At 32.5% G+C, this 16,980-nt stretch overlaps 3 protein-coding genes across 3 annotated transcripts; 2 read left to right on the top strand and 1 right to left on the bottom strand.

Annotated features, from left to right (window-relative positions):
• The first annotated feature begins 318 nt into the window (after positions 1 to 318).
• LOC111454454 (cytokinin riboside 5'-monophosphate phosphoribohydrolase LOG1-like) lies at positions 319 to 1,711 on the top strand. The gene is made up of 7 exons (XM_023095942.1): positions 319 to 510; positions 584 to 681; positions 766 to 796; positions 872 to 971; positions 1,054 to 1,124; positions 1,196 to 1,339; positions 1,443 to 1,711. Exons 1-7 carry the CDS (start codon positions 361 to 363, stop codon positions 1,536 to 1,538), a joined length of 690 nt encoding a protein of 229 aa, XP_022951710.1. The 5' UTR covers positions 319 to 360; the 3' UTR covers positions 1,539 to 1,711.
• Positions 1,712 to 6,523: 4,812 nt separating this feature from the next.
• On the top strand, positions 6,524 to 11,496 carry LOC111454457 (HVA22-like protein i). The gene is made up of 7 exons (XM_023095947.1): positions 6,524 to 6,883; positions 8,046 to 8,088; positions 8,192 to 8,290; positions 8,386 to 8,442; positions 8,972 to 9,035; positions 9,575 to 9,781; positions 11,254 to 11,496. The coding sequence occupies exons 2-7, from the start codon at positions 8,057 to 8,059 to the stop codon at positions 11,308 to 11,310; spliced, it is 516 nt and encodes a 171-aa protein (XP_022951715.1). The 5' UTR covers positions 6,524 to 6,883; positions 8,046 to 8,056; the 3' UTR covers positions 11,311 to 11,496.
• A 685-nt stretch (positions 11,497 to 12,181) lies between these two features.
• LOC111454456 (transcription factor E2FC-like) lies at positions 12,182 to 16,427 on the bottom strand. Its single transcript, XM_023095944.1, has 13 exons — positions 16,087 to 16,427; positions 15,348 to 15,531; positions 15,162 to 15,215; positions 14,982 to 15,067; positions 14,759 to 14,847; positions 14,623 to 14,677; positions 14,024 to 14,076; positions 13,885 to 13,935; positions 13,750 to 13,798; positions 13,590 to 13,655; positions 13,425 to 13,501; positions 12,731 to 12,887; positions 12,182 to 12,638 (listed from the first exon to the last, which is right to left on the bottom strand). Exons 1-13 carry the CDS (start codon positions 16,333 to 16,335, stop codon positions 12,561 to 12,563), a joined length of 1,248 nt encoding a protein of 415 aa, XP_022951712.1. The 5' UTR covers positions 16,336 to 16,427; the 3' UTR covers positions 12,182 to 12,560.
• Between the last annotated feature and the right edge of the window lie 553 nt (positions 16,428 to 16,980).

Genomic DNA, 16,980 nt, shown 5'->3' with positions numbered 1-16,980 from the left:
TAATTAAAATTTTAAATTAACACGTATTTTCTAACAAAATATCAGATAATTGAATTATTGTAACACGATTATTTTTATTATTTGTTCACTAAATAATTAACCCTTTTCCAAAATTATATTCCAATAATCTAGGACGAATTTAATATTTTAAATAGAAAAATATTTTTGTTAATAAAAAAATAGAAGTGGCAATTTCCATGGGAAATACGATATATCGCGAGACGAGAAATTGATTGGTGGGCCTGGAAAGTCCTCGAGATTTTGCGATATAAAAATGGGCCTTTTCCACCCACCATTTCTCCCTACACCCACACCCTTCCCTTCTCTCTCATTCTGTTAACTGAAAAATACAAGGCAATAATGGAACGCCAAGAGGCGGAGTATCATCAGCCGGCGGCGGCGGCGGCGGCGGAGGAATCGAGATTCCGGCGTATTTGTGTCTTCTGCGGCAGCAGCGCCGGGAAGAATCCGAGCTATCAAACTGCCGCCATTGAACTTGGAAAGGAACTGGTAATTGAATTTTTCCTCTTCTTTGAATTATTTATGAAATTAAATAATATTTAATCGAGAAATGAAATCGCAGGTGGAACGGAACATTGACCTTGTTTATGGCGGAGGAAGCATTGGGCTTATGGGCTTAGTTTCTCAAGCCGTTTACGATGGAGGACGCCACGTGTTAGGGTATCATTGGCTCTCTCTGTCTCATCTCTCTCCCTCTCTCTCTCTCTCTCCGGTTTTATTCAATTTGGGTTTGTTTTGTTGCAGAGTGATTCCCAAATCCCTCATGCCCAGAGAGGTAATTTCACCTATTTATTTATTTATTTAATTTGAGGCATAAAAAAAAATGTAATTAATTATTTATTATTTTCAGATCACCGGAGAGACGATCGGAGAAGTAAGAGCGGTATCTGGAATGCACCAACGCAAAGCGGAGATGGCGCGTCATGCTGATGCATTTATTGCCTTACCTGGTACTTATACTTCTTACTATTTGCATTTCCACCCCATAATTTTCTTTATTTACAAAACATTCCCAATTTTATTTACTGACAGGTGGCTACGGAACATTGGAAGAACTCTTGGAAGTCATCACTTGGGCTCAGTTGGGCATCCACGAAAAACCGGTAAAATTAATTAAATATATATATTTATTTATTTAAATTAAATTAAATTATAATTAAAATAAATATTTCAGGTGGGTTTGCTAAACGTGGATGGCTACTATAACTCGCTCTTATCATTCATTGACAAAGCAGTTGACGAAGGGTTCGTATCCCCAGCTGCCCGTAGTATAATTGTTGCTGCCCAAACTGCCCATGAGCTCATTTCCAAGCTAGAGGTACACATATATATTATTTCAAAAATTTCAATATAATTAATTATTTATAAATAATAAATTATGGGTCCCACGCAATCATATAATCTAATTGTATTTGTATCAGAAGTACGTGCCGAAGCATTGTGACGTGGCATCGAGATTGAACTGGGAAATGGAACAACAATTAGGATATACTGCAAAGTCAGACATTGCTCGTTAGTTTTATTAGTAGCCACATGTATAGATTAATCACCGTAGATCAAATTTGATCGGAGAGTTGCTTTGTAATATTTTATAATTTTTTTCCCACTCTCATTAATGGTCAAATAGGAAGCTAACTAAGTCAACAAGCAATAATTATGTAAGCAATTATATAATATTATTATTTTTTCCCTACCTTTGTGATAATATTAATTAGTAACTATATTATTATTTAAAAAAATATTGATAATGATATAGAGATAAGTATTGAGACATGAAGCATAAACGAGTGGGATTTATTAATTAATTTAAATGGATTTAATCATCGTGGTCACTTTCATTAGACTTGAGAGCCCGGTGCCCTTACTAACTCATATCATTTATAATATCTCAAGTCCACTGCTAACGGATGTTATCCGATTTGACCTGTTTACGTATCGCTGTCAGCCTCACAGTTTTAAAACACGTTTGTTAGGGAGAGTTTTCTAAACCCCTTTATATGGAATGCTTAGTTCCCTACTCCAATCGAAGTAGAATCTCACAAGACACCCCTCTTGGGGGCTCAGCGTCCTCGCTGGTACACCACCCGATGTCTGACCCTGATACCATTTGTAACAGCACAAACTCATTGTTAACCTATATTGGGAGCTCAGCGTCCTTGCTGGCACACCGCCTGATGTCTGACCCTGATACCATTTGTAACAGGCACACCGCCTGATGTCTGACCCTGATACCATTTGTAACAGCACAAACCCGTTGTTAACCCATATTAGGAGCTCAGCGTCTTCGCTGGCACACCACTCGATGTCTGACCCTGATACCATTTGTAACAGCACAAGCCCATTGTTAACCTATATTGGGAGCTCTGCGTCCTCGCTAGCACACCACCTGATGTCTAACCCTGATACCATTTGTAACAGCACAAGCCCATTGTTAATCTATACTGTTTATTTTGGCCCATTACATATTGCTGTTAGCCTCATGATTTTAAAACATGTCTATTAAGAAAAAGTTTCCACACCTTTATATAGAATGCTTCGTTCCCCTCTCCAACCAATGTGGACTCTCACATTTATAATATGAGTGCTCGAGATGGAGCAACAGTAAGATCACCTCTTGAATTTATTATTATTTTTTTTTTTGTGAATTTTAAAAATATTTTCAAAGAGTTGATAACCCGTCTTATTTTTTACAAGCTAGTGAATTTATAAAGTACGATGCGACAATTGCCTTTAGTTGTCCGACCCAACGTACATGAACAAATACAACAATGTCACGTCACGGTTCGCCTTTGTTGCAACGAATTATTGAAACCGAGACGACAGATATTGTGGAGAGTACCAAAAAGGGTTAAAAGGGGGGGAGAGGGGAAAGGGACAGTGGTAGTGGGAGTGACTGTAGGAGAAGATATAATTTGAATTAATCACATTACATTAAGATGGATATGTTTGAGAAAAGAGAAAGGGACAGAGCAAGAAATGTCGTTGCTTTGGGACAAGGACATTGTACTAAAAAGAGGTTCACGTGGGCGTGGCTTTTGCTTCATAATTAAATTCTTTACATAAAATTAAAAAAAAAAAAAAAAAGAACAGTTTTTGGGACATCAAACTTAAAACCTTCCAAATCTTGCTGTGTTGTTTGACCATGTCTGTCGTTTTAGTTCCACTTTTGGACAACCATTTGCTGATAACCTCACGTGTTTGTCACATTTTTCCATCCTTTTCTTTTCAACTTTTTATTTTTTATTTTATTTTTCAAACAACTCAACTCGGGATGGCGTCAAGACATATGGGCCATGTCGATGGAGATCGAGATGACAAGAAGAGACGCGACGTTGTATTGATAGACCTTGGACCCCAGTAGTGGCTACAAGGTCGAGCCGAATGACTTAGCCTAGTGTAGAAGCAGGTCGGTTGTGTCGCAGACGATTGAACCTGTATGTGTACGCGGCGTGTGTGGTCGAACAAACTTAGATTCCGTACAAACGATGTTCGATTGGCGAAGACAAATCTCGCCTAAGGTCCGAGAACTCGAATTGGTTTGTGAGAATAGTTTTCATTCTTAGAAACAGTTTAATGTAAATAAGTACCGTGGTCATATTACAGGAGGTGCAAAAGAATATTGGACTTATTTCAAATTTTGATATGAGGCATTATATTAGCATGTCGAAAGAACTCGGGTCGGTTCGTGGGGTAGTCTTCATTCTTAGAAATAATTTAAAATTAGTAGGTAACATCGTCGTGTCGCACAGAAAAATATCGAGGTCATTGGATGTCAGATCCGGATTCCATATCCTAATCTAGATTTTGGGCATGAGACATTACATTAGTATGCTAAAAGAACTCGAGTTAGGTATCCTCAGGTATACATACTTTTACACGGGAGAATATCATATCAGTATTAAAAAAATAAAAAACGCAATCGCATCATATATTTTCTTTTTGAATTATTATCGATCACATCGGATTAAATTAACTATTAAATATGTCATATCATCATTTATCCATATAAAATCACAATTCAAAATTTAAATCAAGAACAAAACAAATCCATCATAAAATTTCAATAATTGAATTCATAAGGGTGATTTTTAGTAGACAATGAATTAGAACCACAGAAGAAAATAGCGATAAGATAGATATGAATAGCTTTAATAGAGAATCGTTTTTGGTCGAGGTGAAGGTTTGTTCAGATGGTCCGGTCATTACACTACATAGATCCTTTTTTTGCGGACTCTTTCCATATGGCCTTTCTTTGGTAGCTCGCTACTGTCGTTCTAATTAGAAATTATTTTACAATATTTTTGTCGCCGTCTCTAAATCATATTCGTCTCTTCCTAATGGATCTCGTAATTTTTACTTAATTTGACTGACTCGTGGAAGTAGTCGACATTTCCTCCACAATATTGAAATTATTCGAAGAGACCATTATATAATATATATATATATATATATATATATATATATATATATATATATATATATATATATATATATATATATATATATATATTTATTTATTTATTTATTTATAATAGAACAGAATGAACGGCATTTCTCAACTCATTCTCCGCCTTAAACCCTGAAATTCTAACTGTTTACGCCTCCATAGGCGGCGGCGCCACTGCTTTTGCCGGCGCCTTTGTATAACGTATTTGCTCAAATGATTGGCTTCTGCATAAGCGGCGTCGTTTCGGCTGAGGTGGCATTCTTTTTCCCTTTTTTAATTTTTAATTTTTTTAATTTTTTAAGTTTAATAGATAAGCTTTTAACCCCATGATTCTCTGGGCTTCGGTCCATTCATATGAGCGAGAAGCCCAACACGTTTTAGTTATATATATATATATATATATATATATATATATTTTATTATTATTTAATGGAATACACGGATACTCATAAATGGTCAAAAATATCATCACTAACACAATAAGATCAAACTCAAAATTATATGAGCTCATTGTCCGTATATATTTTTAAAAAATGATTTAGTAATTTTAGAAATAAAGATACTAAGATATTTTAGAAAACGAGTATTTTAAGAAAATAATTGACGTGTCTAACCTCTCCTATAAATACCCGTCCACTCTACCCAGGTTTATATCTCAAATGTAGTAATATTATACAGAATATCTTGTAATCTCTTTTCGATTGGTCTTACGGACAGTAACCTTAATTTTTATAACTTTTTACCGTATGACATTTTCATCTTAAGTTGAGATTAACAGTAAAATTGATAATCACTGACGACGGTATGGATCTATTTCGGTAGCTCAAGAACATTAGGATTAAGAAATTCGAACTTAGTCGGAGGATTTAGTCGTGAAATCGTAAGAATTAAATGTACGAGAATAAAAGCATAGGTGAAATTTGGGCGAAAAATGAAATGTTGGAGGTGAATGTCTTATGAATTTGGTGAGGTATTGGATACTTTGCCCATACAAAATGTCTATCGCTGATACTTTACTCAATTTAATTGGTAACTGAATCGCTCCCAATTTATCATTAGTATTTATTCTTATCCCGCCTGTGACCTTACATACCTCACAAGCCAATAATCATTTTCGATAAATTTAGATAATAAAATTAAAAATAACTAAAATAATAATGATATAATGTAATTTAAATATATTATAAATAAATAACAAAATACGTTTCAAAATACATATAAATAGTGTTAAGTTAAATATAATTCAATCCATTAAAATATAAAAATTAGTAATTAAAATCTAACTATTTAATAACAAAAATTTACAAATATTAGCAAAAAATAATTATTAAATTGTGTTTAATAATAAAATTATGAAAAAAAAGATCGAATTATAAAAGATTATATTAATATTAGAGGAACCGTTAACTTAAATATAATTCAATTGATTAAAATATAAAAATTAATAATTCAAATGGAAGTATTTAACAAAAATTTACAAATATTAGACAAAAATAATTATTAAATTATGTTTAATAATAAAATTATGAAAAAAGAAATCGAATTATAAAAGATTATAGTACTATTAGACGAACACGACTCTTCGAATGGTATGATATTGTTTACTTTGAGCGTAAGCTCTCATGATTTTGTTTTGGGCTTACCAAAAGGTCTCATCTGAATAGAGAGAGTATTAATGGATTATAAACATATGATCAGTTCCTAAATTAGTGATGTGGGACTTTCATCATCCAATAATTACGTCATAAATATTATATTTTTTAAATAAATTTTATCGATTACTAGTTAATAAATATTTTATTTGTTAAATTTAATTAAGTGATAATTTTTTATTATTTTTTTTGTAATTATGAAAATCCAAACTGAGAGTGAAAGAATGAAAAATAAAATTGTAATTATTATTTTATTCCGAAAATTTGTATAATCTGAAAATAAAATTAAAAGTTAAAAATATAATTAAATGGAAGCTTAATTTAAAATTTATTATTAAAATTAGTATTTTATTTAATTATAAATTATTATCCACGAGATTAGATGAAAGCGCCAAAAAGGCAATCTCTGTTCACATGCCGGACGGTTACGTTCTATTTATTGCTCCCTCTCTCCCCACCATATAAATAGCCCCACCAACGCACTCGAGAAAGGTAGCTCAAATTTTTCGTTGAAGTTCTGTTTGGCGCCAATTAAAATTAAACAGAGGCGGGAGAACGGAGAATCACCGAGACCTCTCCGTGGTTTTCTAATTGACCTAAGCGCCGCCGCCAACGACGACGACGATCGTCTCTGAATCATTCCCGATCGTACTGTAGTTCGTTCTTTTTCTGCTTTCTTCCGGAGTGAGTTTCGATCAATTCTATCTTGTTTGCGGCTGGTTTATTTTCTGTTTGTCTAGACTGTATTCTGGACATTTCAGAGGTACTTATCGGCTTCTCTCTCGCTAGTCTTGATTTTTGTTAACTTGATTGTTGATTCGCTTACTAGTATTGCATGAACTGATCCTGTGCTACGGATTTTATCTTTCTTTTCAATTTTCTGGTTGTTGCTTGGACTCGATTTTGTTTACCGGTTTCGGAATCTGATGATGATTGATTTTCGGCTAAATAATATATTCTTTTGCGTCTGAGTATTTCTTCTTTCTCAATTATGAAATCTCTTGTGGTTCATCGTTATGCGTCGCCGATTTTGGAGAATTTTTGCTTTGAGTGCTATTTTTTTGCTCACGGAAAGTGAAGTATAGCTTGTATTCGTGTGTATGCCTTTATCCTTTGTGCATTCCATTGATACACCATAATCGAATATGTTTTATGCTCCTGTACAAAATTGTGTGGTTAATCTGGTTTTGTATGCTTCGATTTTTCTATCTGAATCATTCCCGACCGTACTGTAGTTCGTTGTTTTTCTGCTTTCTTCCGGATTGAGTTTCGATCAATTCTATTTTGTTTTCGGCTGGTTTTATTCTCTGTTTGTCTAGACTGTATTCTGGACGCTTCAGAGGTATTTATCGGCTTCTCTCTCGCTAGTCTTGATTTTTGTTAACTTGATTGCTGATTCGCTTACTAGTATTGCATGAATTTATCCTCTGCTATGGATTTTATCTTTCTTTTCAATTTTCTGATTGTTGCTTGGACTCGATTTTGTTTACCGGTTTCTGAATTTGGTGATGATTGATTTTCGGCTAAATAGTGAATTCTTTTCCGTCCGAGTATTTTTTCTTTCTCAAATATGAAATCTCCTGTGGTTCATCGTTATGCGTCGCCGATTTTGGAGGAATTTTTGCTTTGAGTGCTATTTTTTTTGCTCACGGAAAGTGAAGGAAGTATAGCTTGTATTCGTGTGTATGCCTTATCCTTTGTGCATTCCATTGATACACCATAAACGAATATGTTTTATGTTCTTGTTCAAAATTGTGTGGTTTAATCTGGTTTTGTATACTTTGATTTTCTATTTTAATTGCGCTGCCTATTCACTTTCTCGGATCATAAAATGCTTCTAGATTAAAGAATTAATTGTACTTTTATGCTTTAGGAATATTGAATTCATCGGTTTCTATAACTCTTTCTTTTTGTTCAAATCTTAGGTCCCTACAAAATGATAGGAGCACTAATCACCAGAGGACTCACGTATGTTCTGTTTATAATTATACTCTCGATTTATATGTTCAAAATTTTTTCTCTATAAATTATGTTCTTCATGTTCTAAGATCAAGTTTCATCATGGCGATAGGATGATTTTGGGATATGCCTATCCTGCTTATGAGTGTTACAAAACTGTCGAAACCAGTCAGCCACAGATTGAGCAACTTCATTATTGGTGTCAGTACTGGTATGACGTTACACTCTTCAAATTTCACCAATATTGGTTTTGCAATAATATCATTTAATTTCTTGATTTTGAAAGTTTCTCTTTGGTGGACGCAGGATTCTGGTGGCCATATTGACGATTCTCGAGAGAATTGGTGATTCTTTTGTTTCATGGTAAGATTTCGAGCCTTCTTTAATTTTAATGTTAAATATAATAGAAGTGATGTTTAGAAATAGTAATGAAAAATCATCTATCCTTCATTTTTTTTTTCAAAACGAAAATGTGTATTTTATTATAAAAAGTTATTTGGATTTGAATTGTTTCCCTTTTAGCTTCAAATATTCTCAAAACTGCTATAATTTTTTTCTTTCTTTTATTGAAAATAAAAATTCATATAACTTTGACCGTTAGTTTTTATAGGATTATTGTCTTTAGAATATTTATTTATTAATGCTGTCTTTCATGAAAGTCCCACCTCAGCTAATTTAAAGAATGATCTGGGTTTATAATCAAGAAATGCTATCTCCATTGGTAGGAGGCATTTTGAAAAGTCTAAGGCAAGACTACGAGAGTTTATGCTCAAAGTGGACATATCATAACATTGTCGAGAATCCTGTTTCTTGTGTATCCTTTTTTAACGTAGTTTTGAAAATAATTCTTCAATTTCTCTTAAGATTAGCAATATTTTTCTTTGGCTGGAAGGTTTCCGTTCTACAATGAAGCAAAGTTGGCATTCTTCGTTTATCTGTGGCATCCAAAAACAAAGGTATGAGGAAGGTAATATCAATATGGTTAGCATATTTAATCTTTATATGTTTAGAATATTAGTAAATATGGCACGAAACATATTGATGTGGATAGTTATTTTTAGAGAAAAAAATTACAAATATAAATACTTATGAAAAATATTTCAATTAACAAATAAACCTTTCCTACTTTTTAAATAAGTTTATTCAAATTTCTTACCGTGATATTTTATTGAACTTTTATATATATATATATATATATTTCATCAATATTTTAATAATTTAATGAAAATGTCCATTTTATTAGTAGAATGTTCTTGAATTCTTGCCCTCATCATTGCTTAATTAATAAAAAAATTTCTAATGTACAAAGGGAACCCTTTCGTCATTGTCAGGGGACCATAGTTGTTGGTTTAGTTGTCATTGTGTCAATTGTTGTTGATAATATAGAATTTATAAATACAGTGAATTAATTGAAACATTTCATATTTAGTTATTTAGTCAAAAGTTCATTAAAATCTCCAATACTTTTTAATGCAAATATCGTATGTACTGTCAGGGAGCGAACCATGTGTATGATTCATTCTTCCGACCATATGTTTCGAAGCACGAGCCTCATATTGACCGCAGCTTGACGGAATTCAAGCTGAAGGCTAGTGATACTGCTTTTATCTACTTTCAAAGAGCTGCCTCCTACTTTCAAACAACATTGTTTGATATATTTGCAAAGTTTGCTCATCAATCGACCACCCCTGCTGCTCCCAAGGTAATAAACGCAACACCATGATTTTCACATTATTTTACTTAAAGATACACACCACTATATATACTATCACTAAAATACCTACGCACTGTTGAACAACTGAGTACCTACACAATTTTTCAACCTTTTATAATTGTTTTTAAAAATAATTATAATAAATACTTTTCCTATCTAATCGATTTAAAAATGAGATACTTTTCGATTTTGTAAAATGATTTTAAATTTTTGGAGATGCTTTCAATGGAAGTAGTTAACTAGATCTTTCTTTTGTATTTTACGTAATTACTAAAAAAAATGTGTTTAAATAATTTCACTACTTAGTCCTATTTAACACATTCTAATTTTAGCTTTCTAGTTTTAAAAGTAAGGCTGTTTTATGTTTTTTATTTTTTATTTTTTGCCTTTTTTTTTTATTTTTTTTAACGTAAATTTAAAATTAGATATAGATTTTTCCCATGCAAGAGTATATGCATAAAACAGCATATTATTTTATACATACAAAACTTTTTTTTAAAAAAAATAATTAATTTTGATATATGATAAAAATAAATTAAATTATCGCATGCAAGATGCATGTTAGTATATATATCCTTCTTTAATAATGATTATCAATTTTGATCTTTTAAATGTTTTCTCATGTAATTTACACAAAATTAACTTTTAAAGATTCTGTTGTATGTCCTCAAAATTAGGGAAGTTTAAGTTGCTTTGACTTATTTTTTAGTTTAAACATTTTTTCTTAAAATATTTTTGAAAATACGCTCTCTTTTTTTAAAGAGTTTTGTTTGCATATTTGTCTAGTACACTACATTCAAAAGTGATTATACTCTTAACATATTTTTTTACGTTCTTTGGATTTTTTTTTTTTAAATTTCAGTTTAAATCCACTTTTTATCATCTCTAACTGTTTCATTGAGTTTGTACATCAATTTATTTTTAAAAAAATATTTTTAATCGTTTAAATTTATTTTCAAAACTATATTAAACACCTTTTCAGTAGTCATCTATAAAAAGCATAGTGAAAAAAAATCAATTTTTAAAACAAAGGGGCAAAAATTTAGATGAACCATTTTTCAGAAGTGGAGAAACTAATTGTTTGAAAATTTATTGACAGTTTTTTTTAGGTAAAAAATTATTATATTAACTATTTCTTTTATTTTCTAAAAGAGAAGAAAGAAACATTTTGTTTTTTCGTCCACAATTTCTAATCTTTATTTTTTTCGCTTTAGTTTTTGAAAACAAAGTTTAAGAATCTAATCGACTTTCAAGAATGGTAGGAATCTAATTGACCATTCAAATTAATCTATTTATTATTCTCTATTATTAAAATTAAGAAAAGAAAATAAACAACTTTTTTGTAAAAAAAATAAAATAATAAATAGTAAATAAACCTGATGAGTCCGACTCCCCTCCCAGTTTTCTTTTTGTTAATCCAATTGTGATAACAATGTGATACAAATGAGATTTGATAACAGCCGCAGAAGCAAGCATCAACCGAAAATGAAAAGGAGGAGGAAGCCAAAGAGGAATGAGATGGCAATGCCAGAAACATAAACAAAACATTCAGACGAATAAATGATACCCTAAACTTTCTTCCAAAAAGAAAACGTTAGATGGAATAAAAAACAATCCGAGAAGAAAACTCTGTACTATAAAATCTATTGTAAACTCATTTACCAATATTGTAAAAAATGAACAATATATTACTTCTTTCAACACCCCTCTCTCTTCTAATCTATTTCTTCTCAATTTTTATTTTTACAAGTTTATTTATGATTTTTAATGTTGTCTAATAAATTCAACCTTAAAAAACATCTAACACATCTTTAAACTTTAATTTTTGTGTTCAACTACACATTTGACCTTTCATTGAATTAATAGAATGGTATATAACAAGACCCTAAAATTCAAATTTTGTATAAAATATATTTTTTTACTTTTTTTTCTTTTTAATGTTTAATAAGTCAATAATTTAATTTTCAAAAGAACTATATGAACACAAAAAAAATTTAAATTTTAGTAGTTTATTAAAAATTTATTAGACACAAGCTTGAAACTTAAAAATTCAAGGGCTAAACTTGTAATTAACTTCTATCCTAGATGTTAGATGAACACGACTCTCCTGATATGATATTGTCCACCTTGAGCATAAACTTTCATGGCTTTGTTTTGGGCTTCTCCAAAACGCCTCAAACCAATGGAGAGAGTATTCTTTGATTATAAATCCATGATCATTCCCTAAATTAGCCGACGTGAGACTATTATCATCCGACACGGGTAAGAGGAGGGTCAAACTTATACCTAGAAATCATGTTAAGCAGAGGAATTTGACTACTAATATGCTATTCGTAAGGGAGCAACTAAAATTCTTAAGTAAGAAATAGAAATATCATAAAACTCATAAAGCAAAACAAAACCTTTTCTTAGTATATGACACATTGATTTCTAAGTCTAAACAACAAATTCATGAATTACAATATGAATGAATGAGGAGATATATAGCACAATCAATAGTCCTAATCATTTAGAAAGAGCAAGGAAATAAAGAGCTGAAAGTAGAGGGATTCTCGGCATACCTCTTCCCGACAAAAACGCTGTAGAGAATACACATAAACACTTCATATCCTTTCAGTTGAGAGTTGTTGATTCACACTTTCGTTATTACTCTCTTTATTATCTGAGGAATTCCTTCGGACGTAATTTTCTGTAAGAAATGGAAAAAATTGTGTCGTGCTCCATTAAAAAACCAGAGGCCATTGAATTGTTGGTCTTCAAGAACATTTTAAAAGTTGTGTTCTTCACCCCATAAATGCGTTATGCTCACTTGAGAATTTGATTCAAACCAATAATCATCGTCCATCTGCAAAAACAGAGCATTTTTTTCCAGCGAACAATGAGATATCTGTGAAAAACATTGAATTCATGCGGCTTTGGCTTTGAAATTGGACCTACATTATTATATAAAGGTAAAATTCTCTGCATTCCCTGAAACTCTTGGAAAGAAGAAGAACAATAAGTATCGTTGGTAGATATCTTATGATTCTTCTGTCGTTCAGAGCACACTTTCTCTTGGTGGAAAGTGCTTTCTTCCAGCTCTTGTTTTTCAGTCCTACAGGAATGAAAAAATGCATTATGTTCGAGATGGATATTCAAAAGGCGAAGCGGAATCTCAAGACGAATATCATGTACTTGTAAAACAAACGAACTCCGAGAAAGAGGAGGAGGCTGGCATGGGGAGTGTTGAGAACCACGAATCTTTACAATGGTATGATATTGTCCACTTTGAACATAAGCTCGCATGGCTTTGGTTTCGGCTTTTCCAAAAGGTCTCATACCAATGGAGATGTATTTTATAAACCCCTATGATCATTCCCTAAATTAACCAATGTGGGACTCCCTCTCAACAATCCTCCCCTCGAACAAAGTACACCATAGAACCTCCCCTGAGGTCTATGTAGCCCTCGAACAGCTTCCCTTTAATTGAAGCTCGACTCTTTTCTCTGGAGCCCTCAAACAAAGTACACCATTTGTTCGACACTTGAGTCACTTTTTACTACACTTTCGAGGCTAACAACTTCCTTATTCAACACTCAAAGATTGGAAGAACTGAGTTTGTAGCAGTATATAAGATGTCAGAATCGTATACCTCAATAGGTACAAATCAATCGGTCCAGTGGTGCTTTTGATGATCAGTCTACACTGCCTCTCAGAAAAACAAGCCTCCTGGTTTATACAGGAAACCATCAATGAGATGCCAATGCTAATGGGTTATAGAAATTAGCAAAATCTATAAATTTATGATGATGAATACCTCATCCGGATCGGGCACTTCAATATAGCTAGCTTGGGGGGCTTTAACTGCTATAAGTGTCTGATTCTAATCCATCAGTTACAGGAAAATAGTGAGTTAAAGGAGAAGATTGTTCGATTTCCTAAATTTATAAAGATTACCAAAGCTCAGGAAAAATAACCTTGAAGCAAGGAATCTGCAAGATATCTTCTTCTGTCATAAAAAGATTCCTGATAATCCAGGAGGGACAAATATTGAACGAAAGAAGCAAAATGTGTCGTTGATATGAGTAAAAAGTTTGAAGGGATGATCTTACTTTCTGTGATTTTCATTTTCCTCGAGATTTCTCAGAAGTTCTTGCTTCATCCTGCATAAAAAGGATCAGTGAGCCCTTTTTTTCTCTTTTTTTCTTATTTTTAAGGAAAAATGGTCTGATTTTCCAAAACTTAACCAACCTTATAAGTTCATCAAGTCTGCGTTCATCTGCATATAAACTCTTAACTTCAGCCTGCAATAAGATCCCAACATAATGAACAATTTAGAATATGCAGATTGTGAGTACGAATCTTGGAGTTAGAAGGGCCAAAGCCACTTTTATTAGTCTGTACCAGTTATAGTATTCTGCCGACTGATATTTTTCATCATATCCATTGGACTATACTAAATCTTCAGCAATATGCGTTATTATCCGATTGGATTGAACACCCCTCTATTGTAGAGAGTTCTTCAATAGGGAGTGAGTTATTATCCGATTGGATTGAAATTTGTAAGAACATTGTCTACGAAAATCGCCCACTCTCACTGTAAACCCAAAACCCCTACATAAACCTCCCACACTCCTCCTTAGCCGTATGCGTACGATCCCAAAAGGTACCGTTTTCCATACCTCTATCCCTGCATTACCATCTCTAGAATAAGTATGAACAATTGGAGGCCTTACACTATGACAAGTTGAGATGTCTATTCCTAACATAATCAATGAATATACAAATCATGAGCAATAGAGAGACTAAAAATTAAACAATAAAATCCCCAAGACTAAAATGCAAGGCACCTTAAATCTACCAACTTGATCGTTGAGCTCTTGAGCCTCATGCCTCACGCCTCCCCTGTTCAGAAGAGTTTAACTCATCAGTCAATGCACTTTATAGTTTCCAATGAAGCAATAAGGATAATGTGAATATAGTTACTTCCAACGTATGTGATTCGTGGTGGTTTTTTCTATAAGCCCTATCCCTTCAAGAACATTTGTAATGTCATAAATCCTCCTCTTTTGAACCTGAATCAAACATAGTTCTTAAATATCTTAATATAGAGAAATAAATAGTTAATACAACTATCAAAGTTGTAAAGGACAATAATCTCAGCTAATTATCCCAAAGACCTTCCAAAGAACAAAAAATGATTATATACCTTTAATATGTCCGCCGTTTTATTTAGATCAAGTGTTCCATCTTCAGCCTCCTGAACTAACCTGATAAATTTTTTCGTCAAGAAGCCTGCCGATTAAAATATACAAATTTTCAAATCTCAACGGCCAGATCCAGTGTATTCGGGAAGATTTCATTAGATATTTGTTCACCTCAACTTTACCTAAAGAGCTGTCGTACCGACCGTTTGTAGATAAATTAGGACCATCAAGATTCTCTGCAACAAAAAGAAAAGCTAAGGAATAAAAAAAGAGATAAACAAAATGTGCATATTAAATGGCATAAGGCGAGAAATGAAACGCATATGAGATGAACATTAATCAGTTGGATAGAAGGATACTGTGATTACCATCTGTAGATTTTTTAGTCCTGGACTTTGAATTTTTCTGCAACTTCAATTTTTTGTTTTGCTTTTCAGTTGCATTAGATACTGGTTCACAAGAAGAATCATTAGATCGCATCCTCTGTTCAGAGGCTACAGCTCGTTTGCTAGCCAAAGCCTCAGAGTCATTAATATCATATGTCCGTTTCAACTGCAAAAAGAAAATTGTTGATCCAATATATGTTTACAGAGATGAGAAAAGAAAATAGAAGTACACTAGATCGATACACAGATCATCAACTCTGATATTTAAGAAACTAAAGACAATCATAAGAATATCGAAAAAATTGCTCGCTAATATCTTGCGACATTTATGCATAGGATCTTACAGAAAGACACTCCACTGCGCTAAAATCGGAAACAGATTAAAATGGAAAAATAAAAAATCTACTATTAAAATTCAAGATACAAAAATTAAAATGTGTTCCAAATCTTGTCAGCTCAACTTAAGGCGAGAGAATTCCACTCGCGGCGAAGCGTAACAATTGACACATTAATTAGCAGCTAACTAAATCAAAGTAGAAAATCGCGATCCAGATTCATAAATCTACCAATCTTCACTAAAAAAACCTCGCGAACTCAACAATTGAATATAAATGCCGATCTTCAAACTTAAATGGATACTCAAACAAGATTAATCGCACATCAGAAATCAGAAAACAAACAGCAAAATGGATAAGATATCGAAGAAAAACAAGAAACTCACGTCGAGCATAGCAACTGTAGAATGTGCGTCGAGAGCAAGACGACCGTCACAAGCGTTGGATTGATCCGACGGCGGAGAAGATCGATGATACTGACGGAAACACTGAGGAATAGGTCGAGCAAGAGAAGAAGAAGCAGAAGACGAAGACAAGGACATGTCGCCGCGATGGTGAGAGTGAGAAGGAAGGAGATGTGATCGGAAATCGGAGTGTCCGTGACGGAGGAGGAGATCTTCGACGGCGTTCAACATCGGAGAAAATGGATGAAAAAGGGAGGGAGTTTTGGAGGTTTTTGAAGATTGGAGGGAAAGAGAGAGAAGCAAGAAACAAAAGTGAAGAGAGAGAGAGAGAGTACGTAGAAGCGGAATATTAATATATGGAAGGAATTAAAAAAACAGGAGATCTGAAATATTACAACGCCATTTTCCAATTACTTAATTAATTAATTAATAAGTAACACATTGTTCATCAAAATAAATAAATAAAACAACATATTTAACATTTTAAATTTTATTAATTTTATTAATTTTATTAATTTTATGTAACGACAATAAATAAAATAAAAAAAAAAAGTCCCCTTCAATTTTGCCCAATTTTAATGTTTATTTGAATTAAATTTACATATAAAAATAGGATTTTTTTTCCCAAATAAAGACAAATTTATAAGTTGTCTTTTTCGTAATTTAGAAAAAAAAAACAGCTAAAAGGTTAATAATAATAATAATAATAATAATAATATTAGTATAAATTTTGCTTTTAGGTTTGGATTCGCAGTATGCAAGAATTTGGGCCATTAGGCTATTGGGCCTATATTATTTAGGCCCAATTGATGCATATAAAAAATTCAAATTGCATTAGAAAATGGTTCATTTATGTAAAAAAAAAAAAAAAAAAAA

Source organism: Cucurbita moschata, unplaced genomic scaffold, assembly GCF_002738365.1.
Source record: "Cucurbita moschata cultivar Rifu unplaced genomic scaffold, Cmos_1.0 Cmo_Scf00016, whole genome shotgun sequence".
NCBI classification, from domain to species: domain Eukaryota; kingdom Viridiplantae; phylum Streptophyta; class Magnoliopsida; order Cucurbitales; family Cucurbitaceae; genus Cucurbita; species Cucurbita moschata.
Note: the sequence above shows the minus strand (reverse complement) of the source record. Positions and strands in the feature narration are given on the sequence as shown.

Bases quoted from the DNA above. Each gene is read 5' to 3' on its own strand.
- LOC111454454 (XM_023095942.1), top strand. From the start codon at position 361: ATGGAACGCCAAGAGGCGGAGTATCATCAGCCGGCGGCGGCGGCGGCG. The intron at 1,125-1,195 runs GTAAAATTAATT...TAAATATTTCAG, and splicing joins TGGGCATCCACGAAAAACCG to GTGGGTTTGCTAAACGTGGA. The intron at 1,340-1,442 runs GTACACATATAT...TATTTGTATCAG, and splicing joins AGCTCATTTCCAAGCTAGAG to AAGTACGTGCCGAAGCATTG.
- LOC111454457 (XM_023095947.1), top strand. From the start codon at position 8,057: ATGATAGGAGCACTAATCACCAGAGGACTCAC. The intron at 8,089-8,191 runs GTATGTTCTGTT...TCATGGCGATAG, and splicing joins CTAATCACCAGAGGACTCAC to GATGATTTTGGGATATGCCT. The intron at 8,291-8,385 runs GTATGACGTTAC...TGGTGGACGCAG, and splicing joins CATTATTGGTGTCAGTACTG to GATTCTGGTGGCCATATTGA.
- LOC111454456 (XM_023095944.1), bottom strand. From the start codon at position 16,335: ATGTTGAACGCCGTCGAAGATCTCCTCCTCCGTCACGGACACTCCGAT. The intron at 15,532-16,086 runs GTGAGTTTCTTG...TTCTTTTTGCAG, and splicing joins CTACAGTTGCTATGCTCGAC to TTGAAACGGACATATGATAT. The intron at 12,639-12,730 runs GTAGGTCCAATT...CTGTTTTTGCAG, and splicing joins TTTTACCTTTATATAATAAT to ATGGACGATGATTATTGGTT.